The 17726-nt window shown below is 40.0% G+C and overlaps 1 protein-coding gene across 1 annotated transcript in view; it reads left to right on the forward strand.

Annotated features, from left to right (window-relative positions):
• KLHL1 (kelch like family member 1) overlaps window positions 1-17726 on the forward strand; it is a 217498-nt gene that overhangs the window by 174299 nt on the left and 25473 nt on the right. The window contains exon 9 of the mRNA XM_042458664.1: window positions 16788-16950. Within this exon, the coding sequence (XP_042314598.1) occupies window positions 16788-16950 (163 nt within the window). The remainder of the gene's footprint in view (window positions 1-16787; window positions 16951-17726) is intronic.

Here is a 17726-nt window from a genome sequence, read left to right on the forward strand (position 1 = left end):
ATGAAGAACATCTAAGAATAAAATGTTAGAGAACAAAACATATGTTTTCATGCTATAAGCATTCTGCTCAGTGACATCTGGTTGGTTAAAATTTGTGTGATGACCCATGACCAAGCCAAGTACTGAATAGTTGCTATTGTCTCTGAAACATAAGGTTTGTTATAATCTATTTAAACAGCTGGCTCCCTGTAGCTAAGGGGGAAAACAGACAGGGAGAAAGGGGAGGCTTCAAGCCACCCCTTCCGAAGACGGATTGTGGCCACAGTAATCACACACCGCAGCCCCAATCTGCCTTGAGCCAGGGCCAAAAAGGAGCAGCAAAGATCCGCTCCATTTGGGACAGTGGAAAAAGCATCTTTGGCAGCTGTGCCATGTTTCTATAGCAGTCTTAAAAATCATTTGCTGAATATGGAAGAATCCCCATTGTATGAATTCTGATGTCTTCAAAAATGTTGCTGTGATTAAAGGTCCAAGATACTCCAGTAGTGTCTGGTGTCTAAATGCCACACTACCAGAACATCTTGAAGATGCCTACCTCTGGGTGGCTGCCCAGCTTCTGGGTGGCTTCAGGGTGTCATCAGAGCATGCAGTGTGTAAATGCCACATTCTGAAGATGTCCTGAAGGCATCTTTTAAGGGCTGTGTATTCCAGCCCTAAGTTCAGCTTTTGTGTCTTCCATGTTATAGAGAAAGCATATCCATGGGTTGGCTTCACAGCAGAATACAACAATATCCAAAATCCACAAAACAGTGATAACTTTATTGGACCAACCAAAAATACAGAAAATACATGATGCAAGCTTTCAAAGCTCCATTGGATTCTTCATATTCTGATAGCGTTATAGAGGAGCTTCGCCTCTGACAATACTATACATTATATACATTATATACATTCACAGTTATACAGTATCTTATTCATATGGAGATTATCACATGGCCATTTTTACCCTGGCCGTGCATGAGATGGGATCAGGGTGCAACAGAGAAAAATGGGTGTTATCACACTGAAAATTGCTGCTGCACTACTACTGAACCATCACTCACCCCCTGGGCACACTGTGGTGGTCAATTTTGGTGGTATGGAAAGCTTGCGTACCACCAAAATTGGCTAGCAGAACATGCCCAGGGGATGTGTGATGGTCTTGCGGCAGCACACCAGCAATTTTCTGTGTGATAACACCTGTTTTCCCTGTTCCACTCCGATCCTGTCCCATGCACCACCAGGGCAAAAATGGCCATGCAATTATCTCCTATAAATATATAGAAACAGGAGATGAGGCCTTGGGTTCAAAGTCTGGAGAAATTTAAAGAAATGCTGATTCTTTATTAAGTAGAGATGGAACATATACAAGCCTCTCATGCTTTTCAAACTATGAATCTAAGCCTTGACACAGTTTGAAATGATAGCTAAGGGAAGGTAGGCAGGCAAGGAGACCTGTCTCGGATTATACTAATGGGAACTCAAACTGTTCGTTACAGATTTTGCAAGTTCCTTCTCAGACATAGGTTTTATTTTAGTTGTTGGCTGTTTTTTTTAATGGAAATTTATTTCAGTGATTGAGGACATCTATTCACAATTTGCATTATAGAAAACTTGACACTCCAGGCACAGGAATCAGTGAATTAAAATTCATAGGGATCTATCACCTCCCTCCCCCACCCCATGGCTTCAGTATTCCAGGACAACTACACCACAATGCTCTTTCTGCTGCCATAAATTCCTTCCTTTTACAAGTCTATTTCAATTAATTGGCAGTAGATAACTTTCACAATCCTTTCAAGAATTGGTATTGCATTTTAAATCAAGGTGTAATGATAGCTATGTTCTTATTCCTTTTCCTTATTATTTTAATCACAGTCTATAGCAGTTTAACAACAGGACTGTCAGTGTTTGTGGTGGATTAAATCAATGTGCAGTGGGAACATAGACTAATAATTTCTATCCTTATCAGCAATTTCATTAGAGTTCAACAGCATTTTCTAACAGAAATGTGGATATAATCCTTTCTTATTATGCTGACTCAGCTAGAACAGATTGTGCACATTAGTAAAGAAACAAATGGCTAAAATACTTACCTTTAGCTTTTTGTAGAATATTTTATACTATTGAACTATACTTGTTTTCTCTTTGTATGCTTCATTAATTGTATTTGTATTGGTCAATGGATATGTCCAAGTAAATCAAGATATAAAGTGTGCAACTTAATTAAATACCAAATGATGGACTTGGCCAACATAGTCATTTGCATTACATATTCCACTGCTAGTTGTGAGCAACAAAAGGGATGGTTTATCCCATAGTGACAAGAAGGAGAAGTACCACATGTTCTGTTCTGACCATGGACCACCAGTGATGTATTTAATATCAGAATTATCTTATTGATACATGCCAAGACAGTAAAACAAATTAACATCTCCTTTTGGAGGAGATATTTTTTAAAAATGAAAATAATATTAGGAAACTCTTTTAATATTGAGGTGGGGGGGGGGGGAGAAACTACTGCTACCAGAAGCAGCTGCCCAGATCTCCTTGCTGGAGCACATTTCAACTGTCACAGGCACCTGTAATTTCAGAGGAAGACAGAATACTGTCTATTTTTCTCTCTTATAAATGGCATGTCAAGTTGAGGCTTGCCTGTGCATTATTTTTGCCCCCAAAATATATTCTTTGTATGTGTGTGTGTGTTTAATCACTTTAATTTGTTTATATTTATTTTACTGGCCATGTTTGGTGCACCTACTATCCCAACCTAAATCTGGCTCCACATGAACTTGCTAGACTGCTGCTGAGAGGCAGCCATTTGTGCCAAGTTTGTGGTGACCCTTCTGCTCCAGACTTCTTCTTGTACTCAAGGCTACATTAAAGTTTAATACATAATTGCACATCTGTGTAGTGTATTTAGAGGGTGGCTATGAAAGTATGTCTACACTTTTAAATATATTTTAAAGCTGCACCATTAACACTTTTATCATATATATGCTTGCCTGTGATCAATGGGATATCTGAGGAAACATGACCTACATTGCACTGTCAAATATAATTCACTTATAAGATGGCAGAAAGTTATCATGAGTTGTGTTGAAATCCAGAAACTCCTAACATTTTTCTATTTTATTAAAAGCAACTAAAGGAAGGTGATAGATTTAAATCACACCCAGTAAGATGGAAGAGTTCCTCATAGTATAACTCTGATTTGTTTGCCTCCTAAAGCTATTAGATATGATGGGAAAATCAGAACCAAAGTACAAGATTAAAAGTTTAGACCCCGCTTCCCAATGGGAGTGGCCTAGATCCGTCTCCTTCCTCACCCATCACTGCTTTCAAAAAAGATGTCAGGAGATATATCACATATCTCTGATGTCACAGTTTGTTTAATCTTGTCCCTAAGAAGGGAAAGAATGATCCTGTATTTTTAATGACACTTGGGATTTTGTGTGTTCTTCTGAACAGCAAAAACTGTTTAATGAATTTTAAAAGTACAAGGAATCAATGAGAAACTTCAAATTTGCTATTTTAAGTGATATTTTCCTCCAATACCTTTCATGGTTTTCTATGCCATCATTCAAATGCTTGCACTTTACCATATTTTAGTAAATTTGGTGATAAATTTTGTTTTTCTCCTTATGCTTTCAAACAGCCATTCTATTTTGTTCCAAAGTAGTATATATTATTTGAAATCACTAGAAGCTCTTTAGTTCCATTGGGGAGTCAGAAACAAGTACTTTACATGGAATTGTTAGGAAAGCTACTCAGGCTGAACCTGATTTCAGAAATCAGTACTAATGGCCTAATTTTAATATTAAATATGAATTTTATTAAGCAGATCTGATGATTCCTCAAAGGCCCGAAACAGAAGGGACAAATGGTCCACTTTTGGACTGTGTTCAGGACATGGCGTTTATACAATGCATGCCTGAAATGCAGCCCAAAGCCACTCCAACAATGTCCCAACCAGGAAGAGCCAGCGTGAAAAAGAGTGCTGAAAAACTGCTCCTTTTCAGAAGCTGGTTTAAAAGTGCCAGGGTGACCCCAATCTGCCCTTTTGGGGCAGTCTATTTCACCCAAAGCATCTTTTTGTGAGATGCTTCTAGTGCATTGTAAGACTTAAGAGCTAAATCTTGAGTTTTCTGAAAGTAGGTCTAAACCCCTCCGTCAAGCAGCCCATTTCCAAGGCTGAACACTTTGCAGTGGCAACAAGCAGCACCACTGGGTTGTTGTTTTTTTTTTGGCACCTTCCCATCATTCACGCATACCATCACACAAACACACCACCTGCAGCTTCCAATTGCCTTCCATGTTCTGCCCCAATGCCATTCCATTGGATGGCAACTCCTTTGATCAGCCACACAGTTGCACATGCAATGCTCCACTGGTTCAGGGTACTAGTGCATTGGTGTATGAGTGATACCTTGCCAAAGCACAGTCATGGAGCCCCCCCCCCTTCCATAACCCTCTGTTGGACTGTCTGGTTTGTGTACAGTGTAATTACATCCATTGGAGTTGTTGCAATTTCTTTTCTTTTCTTTTCCTTTCCTTTTCCTTTCTTTATTTTCTTGCCACAGTCCCACACTGATGCCTGGCTGTTTATATGCAGGCACAAAGATGCACACTTTCCCCAGTGAGCTGGAGTATCCAGCTTCTTTTTGTTCTGTTTTTTAGCCCAGAAGTGTGGCTTCATTTCAGTTTCCACCTGATTTCAAGGTGTGTATCTTATAATTTCACCTGCCTTCAAAGCAACTGGAAGCCACTTTATTTTCCCCATCTGTTTCACCCCTGAGGAGGGGGGGGGGAGACTTCTACAATTATCTTCTATAACTAGGCATGATGATGTCCTGACCTCTTCTCATTCTTCTGGAGTATAGGCTGAAAACATCTTCTGTGTGACACTCCAAAGCAGAATTCCTCAATCAGGGATTCCCAGAACCCTAAAGTTCTATTAGAAATCTCAAGGGGTTTCATAAGAGATCAGCCAGACCAAGTGGAGGAGGCAGCAGAAATGAAGAAAAAGACAAAGGCTAATCCCTTAAAATGGGCAGAGATTTGCTAAGTGGAGGAATTGGAAGGAACAAAGACATGGAGAAGGGGAGTGACTCTGTCTTTACCACTTTGTTGCTGGTGCACAATAGCTACCAAGATAATTGTGCAGTCACATTCTTCTCCTCTGTGCCCTCTTGTGGGATGTGAGGGAAGATGGGAACAGCCAAGGATCTGTTGCTAATGGTGGTGGCGGTGGTGCCTTCCATAACTCAGTGCTTCAGTGTTATGATTATGGAAGCACAACTCAGCTTGTCCCCACAGCAGTGAAATGTGAGACTATGAGGACAGGAGTTGCATATTGGTTGCATCTGGAAATCCTGGAATGTGTTCCCTTGGGTTTTAACAAACATCAGGAGCAAGGCAGAAAACATCTCATTTCAGCTGAAGATGAAATCTATGTGTACTTATCTTATGTTTAACCAAAAATTGATTATATATGAAGCAAAAAGCAATCACAAGCTTCACATAGTAAATGTTATTCTTTCTTTTTAGATTAAGAATAATACCTTTCATGAATATATAGCCTTATAAAAGAGATAAAAATAACAAAGACATGTGTAGAATAATTTTGTAATTGCTAGGCCTGTCTTTGAGCCTGATGTCAAGCAGAAAGAACCCCCCTCCCAAAAAAAAAAGTCTTTTAAAAAATTGTATCTAAGGCTATTTTTTTTTCCATATTGCTTTGGCTTAATGATTTTAGTAGCTTTAAAATTCAACATTGTCAAGAAATTTTCATCTGGTAAATAATCATTAATTAAAATCAAATTACAACCATTATTTAAATTACATCTACACAAACCTACCTCTGGAAAAATTACATCCCATTTTGTCTTAGGTCAATTATTTAACAGACATTTATTATGTTTGCCTTATGAGTTTTTAAAATTTATGAGAGAAAAAGAAAGAAATTAATTTCAAGAAAGGTTAGCTAAGTTTACCACCATATTTAAAAAAAGAGAAGTTGACTTTAAAATCTTTTTTTTAGTTTTAAACAGAGAAAAAACGAGTCTTGCATATACCATGCCTCATTAGCATTGCAAAATATAATTTTAAGTTCTTTGGCATATTGCAATAATGTTTTTTTTTTAAAAAAAAAATCTAGTAAGAAATTCAAAAAAGAAAAATGGAAGTTTCCTCTGCCTGCACTAGTTACTCATATTAGACTTGATACTTTTTGTGAGGCAGGAGAAACACACAAAAAGAGTAGACTAATAAACTGGCAAAGATATACAGGTCAAGAGAAAACTATTCTGTTTCTCTCCCTAGTGGAAATCATTCCACTGCCCCTCTTGAACTTAGGTTTTATCACTCTTAATAATCATAAGAAGAATATCTTCCAATAGGAAATACAAAAACTATAATTTTGTTCACTGGAGATGTTGTATTGGATTGCTGAATGTTGTCCAGAAGAAGTGAGTGAGAGATATCAGAATAACTTTTTTCCTCTCACTGATTTTTCTTTTAAATTGTAGTGAGATCTGAATTGAATTGGGAGATATAAAGCAACCACCACATATGATCCACATATTTAGCAATCTTGGTTGGTTGGTACATTCATGTTGGCATGCCCTCTCCATAGCTGTGCAAATTCATTTCCATGCAGATCTCAACACAAGGCTACCAAAAAGGGGTTTCATACAAAAGAGAGATGGGTGTTTTAAGGTGATTTTTATAGAAAACTTAAAATACTTCCAAGTAGATTGTTATGCTTATAGCACACAAGTATTGTTCAGAATATGCTGATATTTTAAGGGCTCCCTGCAAAATGATCCACTCTCCTTTGTACATAAACTCTTCAGCCATTTATTTATTTATTTAGGGTATTTATACCCCCTTTAGTTCCTCAGAGAGACTTACAAATTGTTAATTTGACTATTCTCTGCCCTCAAGTTTACAACCTAAATAAGTCAGGGCACACAAATAATAAGGAATAGCAGTGGGCCTGAAGATTAAGTCAAACAGATACTGCCCCTTCTTCTCTCTCTCTGCAGCCAAGGCAATGACATTTGGGGGGAAATAACTAAGTTTTTAAAAACTGAAATATACCAAATTCTAACCTCTTTCTAGCTATCCTGAACTAAAGGGAGGGGGAGGTGGGGTGGATATCCTTTGCTATTTGTTTGTGTGTGTATTGGGAGGGTTTCTGAAGTTAAACACTGGCTTTGAGGGAAACAAAAGTGCCCTCGCCGAATTTCCTAGTGAAGCAAAATGTAATTCCATGAGTTCACTAAAGTGAGATAGCTATGTGGTTTTTGAGGTTCTTTCTTGGAAAGGAAAATTTTGAGGAAAAGCAGGAAAAACTGAGAGAAGCAAAGCTAGTTTCAATAAAATAAGCAACATTTCTCAGAGCTGTAATCCATCACTACTGATAACCCTAATCTGCAATCCAATACATTTTTTTTCAAATGTTCAAATGTTACCTTTGCCTTAATTCTGTCATGTAAAGAACTTCATTTAGTATTTTTGGACATACTTTATTTATAATTTTCTTCTCTCATTACATTGAAAAATCCAGACTTTAACCATGTCAAAATATTAATTCCAAAATAAAACATATTATTTCAGATCCCCCCCCCAAAAAAACCCACACAATAAGACATTTACGTTAACATTCCAGAGCTTAAGTGTTCGTATCGCAAGGTTTCGTTGTTGTTTATTTGTTATTTAGTTGTTCATCTCAGTGTTTTGGCATAGGGACAGGCTTCTAGGATTACTGCTTTTCAAGTTCGCTATTCCTGGCATAGAAGCAGCAATCCCAATCTGGAGCACTGTTGAGAGAAGAAAATGTTTAAAACCACTGTTTCCGTGCTGGTAAACAGCAAGGAAGCAGTAATCTTGACTGGACATGCGGAAGGCAGAAGTTTTAACCTCTCCCTCCCTCAAAAATCCTGAAACAGCCTTTCTTACCCAGTGATCTTTAACAGGACCTCTATAATGGGAGCAATGTACAAACTTATCAGGCCATTTTGATTTTATGCAGGATTGTTAGAATGAGAGTAAATTAAAGAATCACACATCACTCTCTTTTCTCTCCAGGACAAATTTTCCTTGCTTTTTTCCCCTTATTTATTTAAATTAACTTTTCTTTGATCTGCATATTGTTTGCTTATAAACACTTTGAAAGCACAGACTGAAAATGGAGCAGCATGCACACAATCCAAGATAAAATTGCTTAAACCTACAGATGTGCAACATGAACTTTCAGTATGTTTGAAAATGGAGGTCCTAGGAAATTTTTACAACCTCTGCAGGTTTATTACTTTCCAAAGAATGAAGATGCTTCTTTAATTTATTTTTAAAGCCCTAAGGGCTACATATTTAATAGAAGCTGCTTCCCCCAGTTTTCAGCAACATTAAACTACCCTTAATTAAGTTTTCTTATTAAAATAAGAAAATCTTATAAAGAGTGTCGGCCCCTGAAACTTGTCCCATATATATTCTTGGTGGGATAAAAACAGTGATGTGTAAAGTGTTGTGCAATTTCTTCTCAGCGGGCTGCTAAATTGTTTACATACTGACCTTGTGAGCCAAAATATGAAAGGCCCCTGACCACTTGAGACAGCTCTGCTGGATGGCATTGTGAGGATACCATAGTGGCAGTAAAGAAGGATTACTGTTACATTGCCATGGTGCAGGGTTTCCAATGATTCTGTCCCAAAATCTGACAAAAATCAGATTATTCCAAGCCTTTCATCATGTTTCCATTTATATCACTGAAAGTGCCACAGGGTCTGACCATCTCTCCAAAGTGTTCCATTAGTCCCCAGCTGCAACTCATGATTCTCTATTGACTTGCTACCATTTGAGCACAGGTCTGTTATAGATTTAGCAAAGATATCTCACAAGAAATGTCCATCTGTCCATTGTTGTTAATTGCTGTCAAGTTGCTTTTGAGTTATGATGATCCCATGAATGAGAAACATCCAAGACACTCTGTCATCAACAGCCCTGCTTAGGTCTATCCATGTGTAATGTGGTCTTACTCTTTTCCTACTGCCTTCCATGTGACAAACCACTATCATATTTTTCTATCATGTCATCTCATGGCATGTCCCAAGTATGACAGTTTGGTCATTTTGGCTTCTAAGGATAATTCAAGTGTGATTTGCTCTAGGATACATTTGTTGGTCATTTTTCCATTTCATGGTATACGCAGAGCTGTCCTTCAGCACTCGCAATCCTTATTTTTCCTAGAACATTATAACAGCAGCACCCAGGTATCAGAGAATATGAGAACGATTTTTTCCCCCACGGGTGCTTGATTTGTCTGTGTCAGTACACGATGGCTGACGTCTAGCATATTTGGCATCAAAAAAAGAACTCAAGTGCCCTGGGAAAAGTTCAGAGCACCAGAGGAGCAGAGAGAGGAGAACCCCTCTAGCTGAACTTTTTCACCTCTGCTGCTGTTGTCACTGCTGCTGTCAGGCAAAGTTATAGTAGGCAAGCAGGCAGCCAAGAAAGAAGAATCCTTTTCAGTTCAATTTACAATATGATTAGGAGAAGCACTCTAGAAGCCACATTGCTACCTCGTATTGAAAGAAACCAATATTATTTACTGAGGTTCATATACTAAAGTAAGAATCACAATCTTTGATAATATGACTAAATGGAAACAACAACAATAAACCTGTCTGATTGCTGCTGAAGACAGGACAGTCTAATAGGATCTATCCTCTTCCTATCCTTTTAACCTCTATGAAATATGCAATCCATATATTTAGCTGTAAGAAGATAACGATGGGGAGAAAAAAAATATTCCTTTTTCTCAGGAAAAGCACTGCCTCTTTAACATTCATCGAAGCCTGGGAGCTGTATGTTCATTTGACTGCTCTTTTCCTTCTTGTCTCACCTAGGGTGTGTAGTTTGTCAATAAGGCTTGAGACACAAAAAAATAATAATACTTACAATAGTAAAAATAAATTTATTGCTGATTTGTCCTTCTCAGTTAGTATCACTCCAAGTCACCTGAATCCATTTTGGGGGGGGGGGGGGGGGTATGTGAAAGGAAAGCAGCCACTGTACAGTTCATGCCAGAAAGGAAATGAAAAATAGAAAATTAAAAAAAAAAAAAAAAAACTAGAGAGGCCTAAATGTAAATGAAGTATGATATGCACTAGGACCTCAACTAATAACGTTGTTGTTTATACATAGAAAATGAAGTCAAAAATGCATGGATGACAAATGATTTATTCAAGAAGTAAACCTTATTTTCTAGCCATAAAAAGCTGTTCTTAGAAATAAGGCATTTTCAGTGCAAGAAACTAGAGCAAGAAGACTGGAATATTTAAAAAATAAAAGCTTTGTACATGGTGCAATAGGTGTTGTTGTTATTCTTGTTGATACAGCAATACCTTGAAACAATGTTATAACAACTTATAAAGTCAGACCCATTGTGTTCTCCTAGTACATGTCACACATGGCTTCTTCTATGCTGAATTTTAGTGCCTCCCAAAGAAGAAGCCTACTCTGTTTCCCTGTTGGGCCTGCTCACTGTATGTGCAAGGAGGTAGCCATGTGGCCTTATCCCTCCATTTACTCTCCCAAGGTTTCAGATTGCATTAAATTTCCACTTATATGTTGATCAGGCAAGTTTGAGAGGTTCCAGGAAGCCTTAGAGGGGCTCATGGTTGGAAATGACGGCGACTCTGTTGATGCCCTGACTGGTATCTGGAATACCGGTCTCTCTAGGGCTATACACAGTATCGCTCCCAAGCGCCCTCTCAGGCCTGCTTCCAAACGTAAGCCCTGGTACACGGAAGACCTCCGGGCAAGGAAGCGGGTCCTGCGACGGCTAGAGCACCGCTGGTGGAAACACCTACGCTTAGCTGACAAGGCTCTCCTAGACCGCCTTTTGGAGGACTACGGAGAGGCGATACGAGCAGCTAAGAACTCGTTCTATGGTGCTCGTGTCGCGTCCGCGGAGTCGCGTCCAGCAGAGTTGTTCAGGGTAGTCAGGGAGCTAACTCAGCTCCCTCCTGCCCTGAACCAGATCCTTGAACCTTCAAAGGCCTGCTGTGACCAATTTAACAACTTCTTCGCGGATAAAACCTCTCGGATAAGCGAAGGTCTTAACGCCGGCATTATCGCAGAACCTAGGGTAGAGGCATCCAGAGCCTCCGTGGACTCCATTAAACTGGATCAGTTTGAGTTGGTTAGTACCGATGATGTGGACAAGATCCTTGGAAGCGTTCGGAAGACAACCTGCTCTCTCGATCCCTGTCCCTCATGGCGGTGAAATTGGCCACTATAAAACCGCTGTTAAAAAAAGCCCTCCCTCGACCCCCTGATGCATAGTAATTATCGGCCAGTCTCACTGCTGCCATTTTTGGGGAAGGTGATCGAGAGGGCGGTTGCAATCCAGCTTCAATCGATCTTGGATGAAACGGATTATCTGGATCCATTTCAAACTGGCTTTCGGGCGGGTTACGGGGTCGAGACGGCCATGGTCGCCTTGGTCGATGATCTCCGTCTGGGCATCGACAGGGGAAGCGTGTCCCTGTTGGTGCTCTTGGACATCTCAGCGGCTTTCGATACCATAGACCATGGTATCCTTCTGGAGCGCCTGGTAGAGGTGGGAATCGGGGGCACTGCGCTCCAGTGGTTCCGATCTTACCTCTCTGGGAGGTTCCAGATGGTGCAGCTGGGAGACGTGTGCTCCGATAAGAGGGCCCTCACAACTGGGGTCCCTCAAGGAGCCATTCTGTCTCCCATGCTTTTCAACATTTACATGAAACCGCTGGGAGAGATCATCCGGAGACATGGGGCGCGGGGTTATCAGTACGCTGATGACACCCAAATAGTCTATGTCTCCGACTGATGCAGTGACTGAGGATGGCGTCTCTCCTCTCATGGCCTGTCTGGAGTCGGTAATGGACTGGATGAGGGAAAACCGACTCAGTCTGAATCCAGAGAAAACGGAGGTACTTGTGATAGGTTTCCCTGGTCCGGGAATGGCGGTGGTTCCACCTGTCCTGAACGGGATCACGCTTCCTGTGAAGGACTCCGTACGCAGTCTGGGGGTGCTCCTTGATTCGTTGCTCCACCTTACAGCTCAGGTGGATGCGGCGGTCAGGAGCACCTGTTATCAGCTTCGGCTGATTCGCCAGCTGCGTCCCTACCTGGGCCAGAGGGACCTTGAAACGGTGGTACATGCTCTGGTAACCTCTCGTTTGGATTTCTGCAACGCGCTCTACATGGGGCAACCCTTGTACCATACCCGGAAGCTACAATTGGTACAGAATATGGCAGCCAGACTGGTCACTGGCACACCCAGGGCCAGTCATATAACACCTATACTTAAAGATCTGCATTGGCTGCCCATCCGCTTTCGGGCGCAATACAAGGTGTTGGTGATAACCTATAAAGCCCTACATCGCTTGGGCCCAGGATACCTTGAGGACCGCCTCTCCCCATACAATCCGCCCCGCACACTCAGAACATCTGGGCAGCAGCTACTGAGGGTACCTGGGGCAAGACTAGCCTCCACTGCAAGGAGGACATTTACCATCTCGGCCCCAACCCTCTGGAATACGCTGCCCATAGAGCTCCGCTCGGCTACCTCCCTAGCCCAGTTCAGGAAGGACTTAAAAACCTTCCTGTTTAAGCGAGCGTTCCCCGAAACAAGCTCTAGTTAGCCCCCCCCCCCCCCCGATAGCCAATGATGAGCTGGCTAGTATTTGATTTTAATGTATATTTTAATCTGTTTTATTGGTTTTTATATTGTACATTGTTTATGTTATTATGCTGTGAACCGCCCTGATTGGAAGAAGGGCGGTATACAAATAAAGCATTTATTATTATTTATTATTATTACCTAGTGACTGAAGCTGGTACTGTTAGCTTCAAATGAAAATTAATTCATGCATTGTTAAATCTAAATAACCTAAAGCACACAGTTTAAGGAACCAGTGTGGCATAGTGATTTGAGTTTTGGACTACAGTTCTTGAGACCAGGGTTTGAATCCCCACTCAGCCATGAAAACTCATGGGGTGACTTTAGGCAAGTTATACTCTCTCAGTGTCAGAGGAGGGCAAAGGCAAACAGAACAGGGAATAGGGATTCAGCTGAATGGCGCTACTCTCCCCCTGAAATCTCAAGTTAGCAGTTTGGGTATATTCCTGGACTTGGATTGTGTCTAGGTGTGTATTTGCACTGTTTAAACCAGTGTTTGAGCTGCACTTGTTCCTTAAGATGTCATATCTGATTGTGGTGACACATGCCTTGATTACATCCTGTTTGGACTACTGCAACATGCTTTACATGGGGCTGCCTTTGGAAATTCTTCAGAAATATAGATCTAGTGAGATTTCGTTAAAGTGACATATAAAAACACAGGATGGGAGATTTCTGTTAGGGTGCATAATTATTTCCATTATCTACCCCTAAAAAAGATTCAGAGATTTGTGAAATATAAGTCCAACTGTAGCACAAAAGCGCATTTCATTTATCAGATATGTGAGGGAAAATAATATTTGCATTTTGTCATAATGCTATTTCTGTAAATAAAAGGAGTCATTCTTCGAAGGGTTCAGGGCCAAATCAGAATTGTGTATTCAGCTATCACTATGTTCACAGTCTGCAGAATTAGAGGGGCAGTCTAAGATATTATCAAACTCAGTATACAACTGTATTACATCTTTCAGCCAAAAACCTCTAATAAAAATATTAATAATAAAAATAATTAGATGTTGTCATGGACTCTAGGTATTTAGTAGCTGCTAAAAGGCTGCTGCCACATTGTAGAATTAATGCACTTTTGACACTGCTTTAACTGTCATGGATACATCCTATGAAATCCAAATATTTGTAGTAGTTGTGGCACAAGAGCAATCTGACAGAGAAGGTTAAATATCTCTCAGAACTACAAATCCCAGAGTTCCATAACATTGAGTCATGGCAATTAAGCCAATGTCGCAATGCATTAATTATGTAGTGTAGATGCAGCTAAAGCTTGGAATCAAAGAGCAATGGTGGAGGCAGCTAGCTTTTTTAAAATCCCACACAAGTCTGTCCCACTTCCAGGTGTACTTACTAGGCTGTGTGTGTGTGTGTGTGAGAGAGAGAGAGAGAGAGAGAGATATTTATATACAGTTGTACATTTGGTCATAGAACCAAAACGCATCCATGTGCTAATAGGTATGACAGTTTGACATTCCACTGTAGGTTTCACAAAAATAATTGGAGTTCTGGCTATTTAAAAGAAATGAGGTGAAAAGTTTGCTTGAGGAAAAGAAGGATTTTTAGACTTGGTTATCTCTGGAATAGTTGGGTCTCGTACTACTGCTTTGCCTCAGAAAATCGGGCCTGGAAGGGATGGGCCGAATGCGCCGTGCTGGTGCAAATACTAGGGTTAGGGACCACACACCAACCACATGGTCCCTAACCCTAGCATGGCGTAGCAGAGGAGTAATGACGGTGTTATGTCCATTTTGACATAAGTGACACACAGCATTGGCACATCGCCAGGCATTGTTTAAGTCACGAGTGCACCAATGGCACACTCACAATGTCACTCCATCACCGCCAAAGAACCCAGAAACACCAGGTTCTTTTTACTCCAGAGGGACAGTGCCCAGTTTAGGGGCTGTGCCATCCCTCCAGAGTTAAAACGGGTGAATGTAGACTGCCAGTTCACGGCGGTCTGTACCGCCCCTCAATCTCCAGCTGGCTCAAGGAGTGAGATTTGAGATATATTTAAAGCTACCAATGCCATTAACATTATAAAAGTTGGAATTCTTTAAAAGAATAACTCAGAACTTGTGACTTATTTATCTTTAGGGAATTTGTCACACAGGGAAAATTGGGTTAAAATGGTTAAAATGGTAAGAACCCATGATTAACTCACAATTGCACAAATAGTTTTCACAATCAAAATGCTGTTATCATGTGCAGAATCCAAGATTAACCTGTACTTGCATGCAAATGAGGGAATGGGTTTATGCACAGGAGATGAACAGGAGAAGTGTGCAGGGGATGATCATCTTCCCACCGATTGCGTTATTTCCATGATTTAATCAAGATTTAATTATGCTTGCCTTCCTTGTGAAAAATTCCTATGTCTGCGAAAAGGTGCCTCCTATAAGTGCCACAATATGCATACTTGGGAGGGGAGCTGAAAACACAGGACAGACTTATCCAAAATCATCAGTCATAACAAATAAATGGAACTGCCATGTAAAAAAAATACACCTATAAACAGTAGATCCTGGAGACAAATGACAGAACAAACCATCACCTTCCTTCCTTGATTGGAAGTGACCTAAAGAATCTGGTTGTCCCCTCCTGGAAAGAGAACACTGGACTTCTGGCTTTACTTTTATTCAGCAAGAAAATTCATATGTTTTTGATAGAGCTGTTGTAACACTTCAAGGAGTGAAGTGGCCAGAAAACTGAACTTTCTCTAGTCTCCATAGTTAGACCTCTCAGAACAGGGCCTGACTCAATTCATGACTTGCATCCTGCCCCTATTGCCTCCCACTCCTTCCTCCAAGTTCCCCATCCCATCTTTCCAACTTCCCCACCAAAAAGGCCTTACATGAGGAGAACAACAGTAGCACTGGTAAAATTATGTTACCTGTAAGGATGGTGGACTGAGGAACTTCCAAGGAGAATCAGTTGGAGCAGGTTTTCTGTGCTTCACATGTTGATGGATCTCATTTAAATATTTTTGGAAATATATAAAAAGGGAGATACGCTAAAGGGAAACAGCTATGAAAGTTGCTTTGAAAAGCCGTTTGTTCTGTTATTTACTGCATTTTTTAAAAGTAACCTATTCCTAGTACTTATTTCTAGGATGATAAAGTTAACTCACTGCATTACTTGCACACTGTTCATTACTTTTGTATTTATTTTTACACTTTTTAAAGGGGTGTCCCTTAGGTTTGATAAGCAAATAGCATAAACCTTGAACATTTCCTATCAAAACGCCTCTTAAATAGCTCTTAAAGGGAATGTTGGAAGATAATTAGCAATTGCATTTAATTACACCAATAACATAACTTAGCTTTTTTTAAAATATTGACTTTAAACTCTGACTTTGTTTCACCCCTAAGTAACTAATTACAGGAATCAGGTTTAACTTGTAACTTTTTAATCCAAGCTTTGGAGAAACTGTAGTACAACTTGCAACTCTGCATGTAAGAATGGCCTGTATATAACTACTGTAAGAGTATTCCTTAAAAAAGGAAATGTTCAAAGTTTATGCCATTTGCTTATCAAACCTAAGAGACACCCCTTTAACAAGTGCAAAAATAAATGGAAAAGTAATGTTGTAAATAATGCCATGCAAATCTTGTAAAGATGAACATGCAAGTCATAGTTTATATTGGCAGTTCCTCCATGTTAGTACACTGGAACCTTCCCATCATTGAGGGTCCAGTGCTCGGCTCCTCCATGGATGGGGGGGGGGGATGCAGTCAATCATTCACCATATTATTCAATGGATGGTGACATTTGCACATCTGAATGCATACATCACTATTAAATAATATGGGGCATAGAGATCCATGGGTGATCGATTCCATGGATCAATAATCCACTGATACAGCAAGCTGACTGTATAGCATATCTATTATTTCTGTCATTCTATGCATTATCAAATAGGGACTGAACTACCATGCATGAGACAGCTTGACTTTCTGTCTTGATATCTCACACACCTGCCACTTCTTGGTTCCACTCTATAAATCTTTTGTTTGAATTGATATATGGTTGTCTTTTTTTCCCCTCCTTCTTTCTCTTTTCTTTTCAGGTGTTACCGTTCTTGAAGGACCAATTTATGCTGTGGGAGGCCATGATGGCTGGAGCTATTTGAATACGGTTGAGAGGTGGGACCCCCAAAGTCAACAGTGGACATTTGTAGCCAGTATGTCTATTGCTAGAAGCACAGTCGGTGTGGCAGCATTAAATGGCAAGTGAGTAGAGGGGATAAAATTGTAATGAATTTCAAACGTTCACATCTCAGCATTACTGTGTTTCTTGCTATTGGGCAGATTTCAGTATTTACCACCAGTTTTCTCTGGATGTCAACACTCAGTGTTCTTTTACATGCACAACTGAAATAGCTTATATCAGGAACATAACCTGGAGAAATGTAGTTTGTGGGTAATTGAAAATAAATCTCACAATTGTTTTTTAAAAGTTTGAAGGGATGTAAAATTTGGCTAGATGAAATATAGTTTGTACTATCATCTTTCTTCATTCCTCCTGTCCCCTCAGTCTAAACATTAAATCCTACACTACTTTATGTTCCATCATATTGATATTTTCAAGAGGTTTTTTTTTTCTGTTCATGATAGCTTTGAACCCTTGAAGAACCCCTATTTTATTTAGAATCATTTTATTTCATTTCTGTCATTGATATTGTTATAAAATCTTAATAAATTATAGAGGTCTTAGACCAGGGATAGGAAGTCTGTATCCTATAGAATGGTTTTAACTGAAGTATTTATTTTCCCAGCCAGCATAGTAAATGGATGGACATGGTAGGACTGAAAAGTCCTCCCCATCCTGCAATGACACAGCTCCCTATGGCATCTCACAATTGTACACTAGTCCCAGAACTGGCCAAACAGTTTTGATGATGCCTACAATTAGATTGTTACACATAGTGAATGTATCAGAAATAAGATAAATTACCAGTGCAATGTACTCTGCTCCCAGTAGTGCTATTCTGCAACTTTTATTGCTT

This window comes from Sceloporus undulatus, chromosome 3 (genome assembly GCF_019175285.1).
Source record: "Sceloporus undulatus isolate JIND9_A2432 ecotype Alabama chromosome 3, SceUnd_v1.1, whole genome shotgun sequence".
Classification (NCBI taxonomy): domain Eukaryota; kingdom Metazoa; phylum Chordata; class Lepidosauria; order Squamata; family Phrynosomatidae; genus Sceloporus; species Sceloporus undulatus.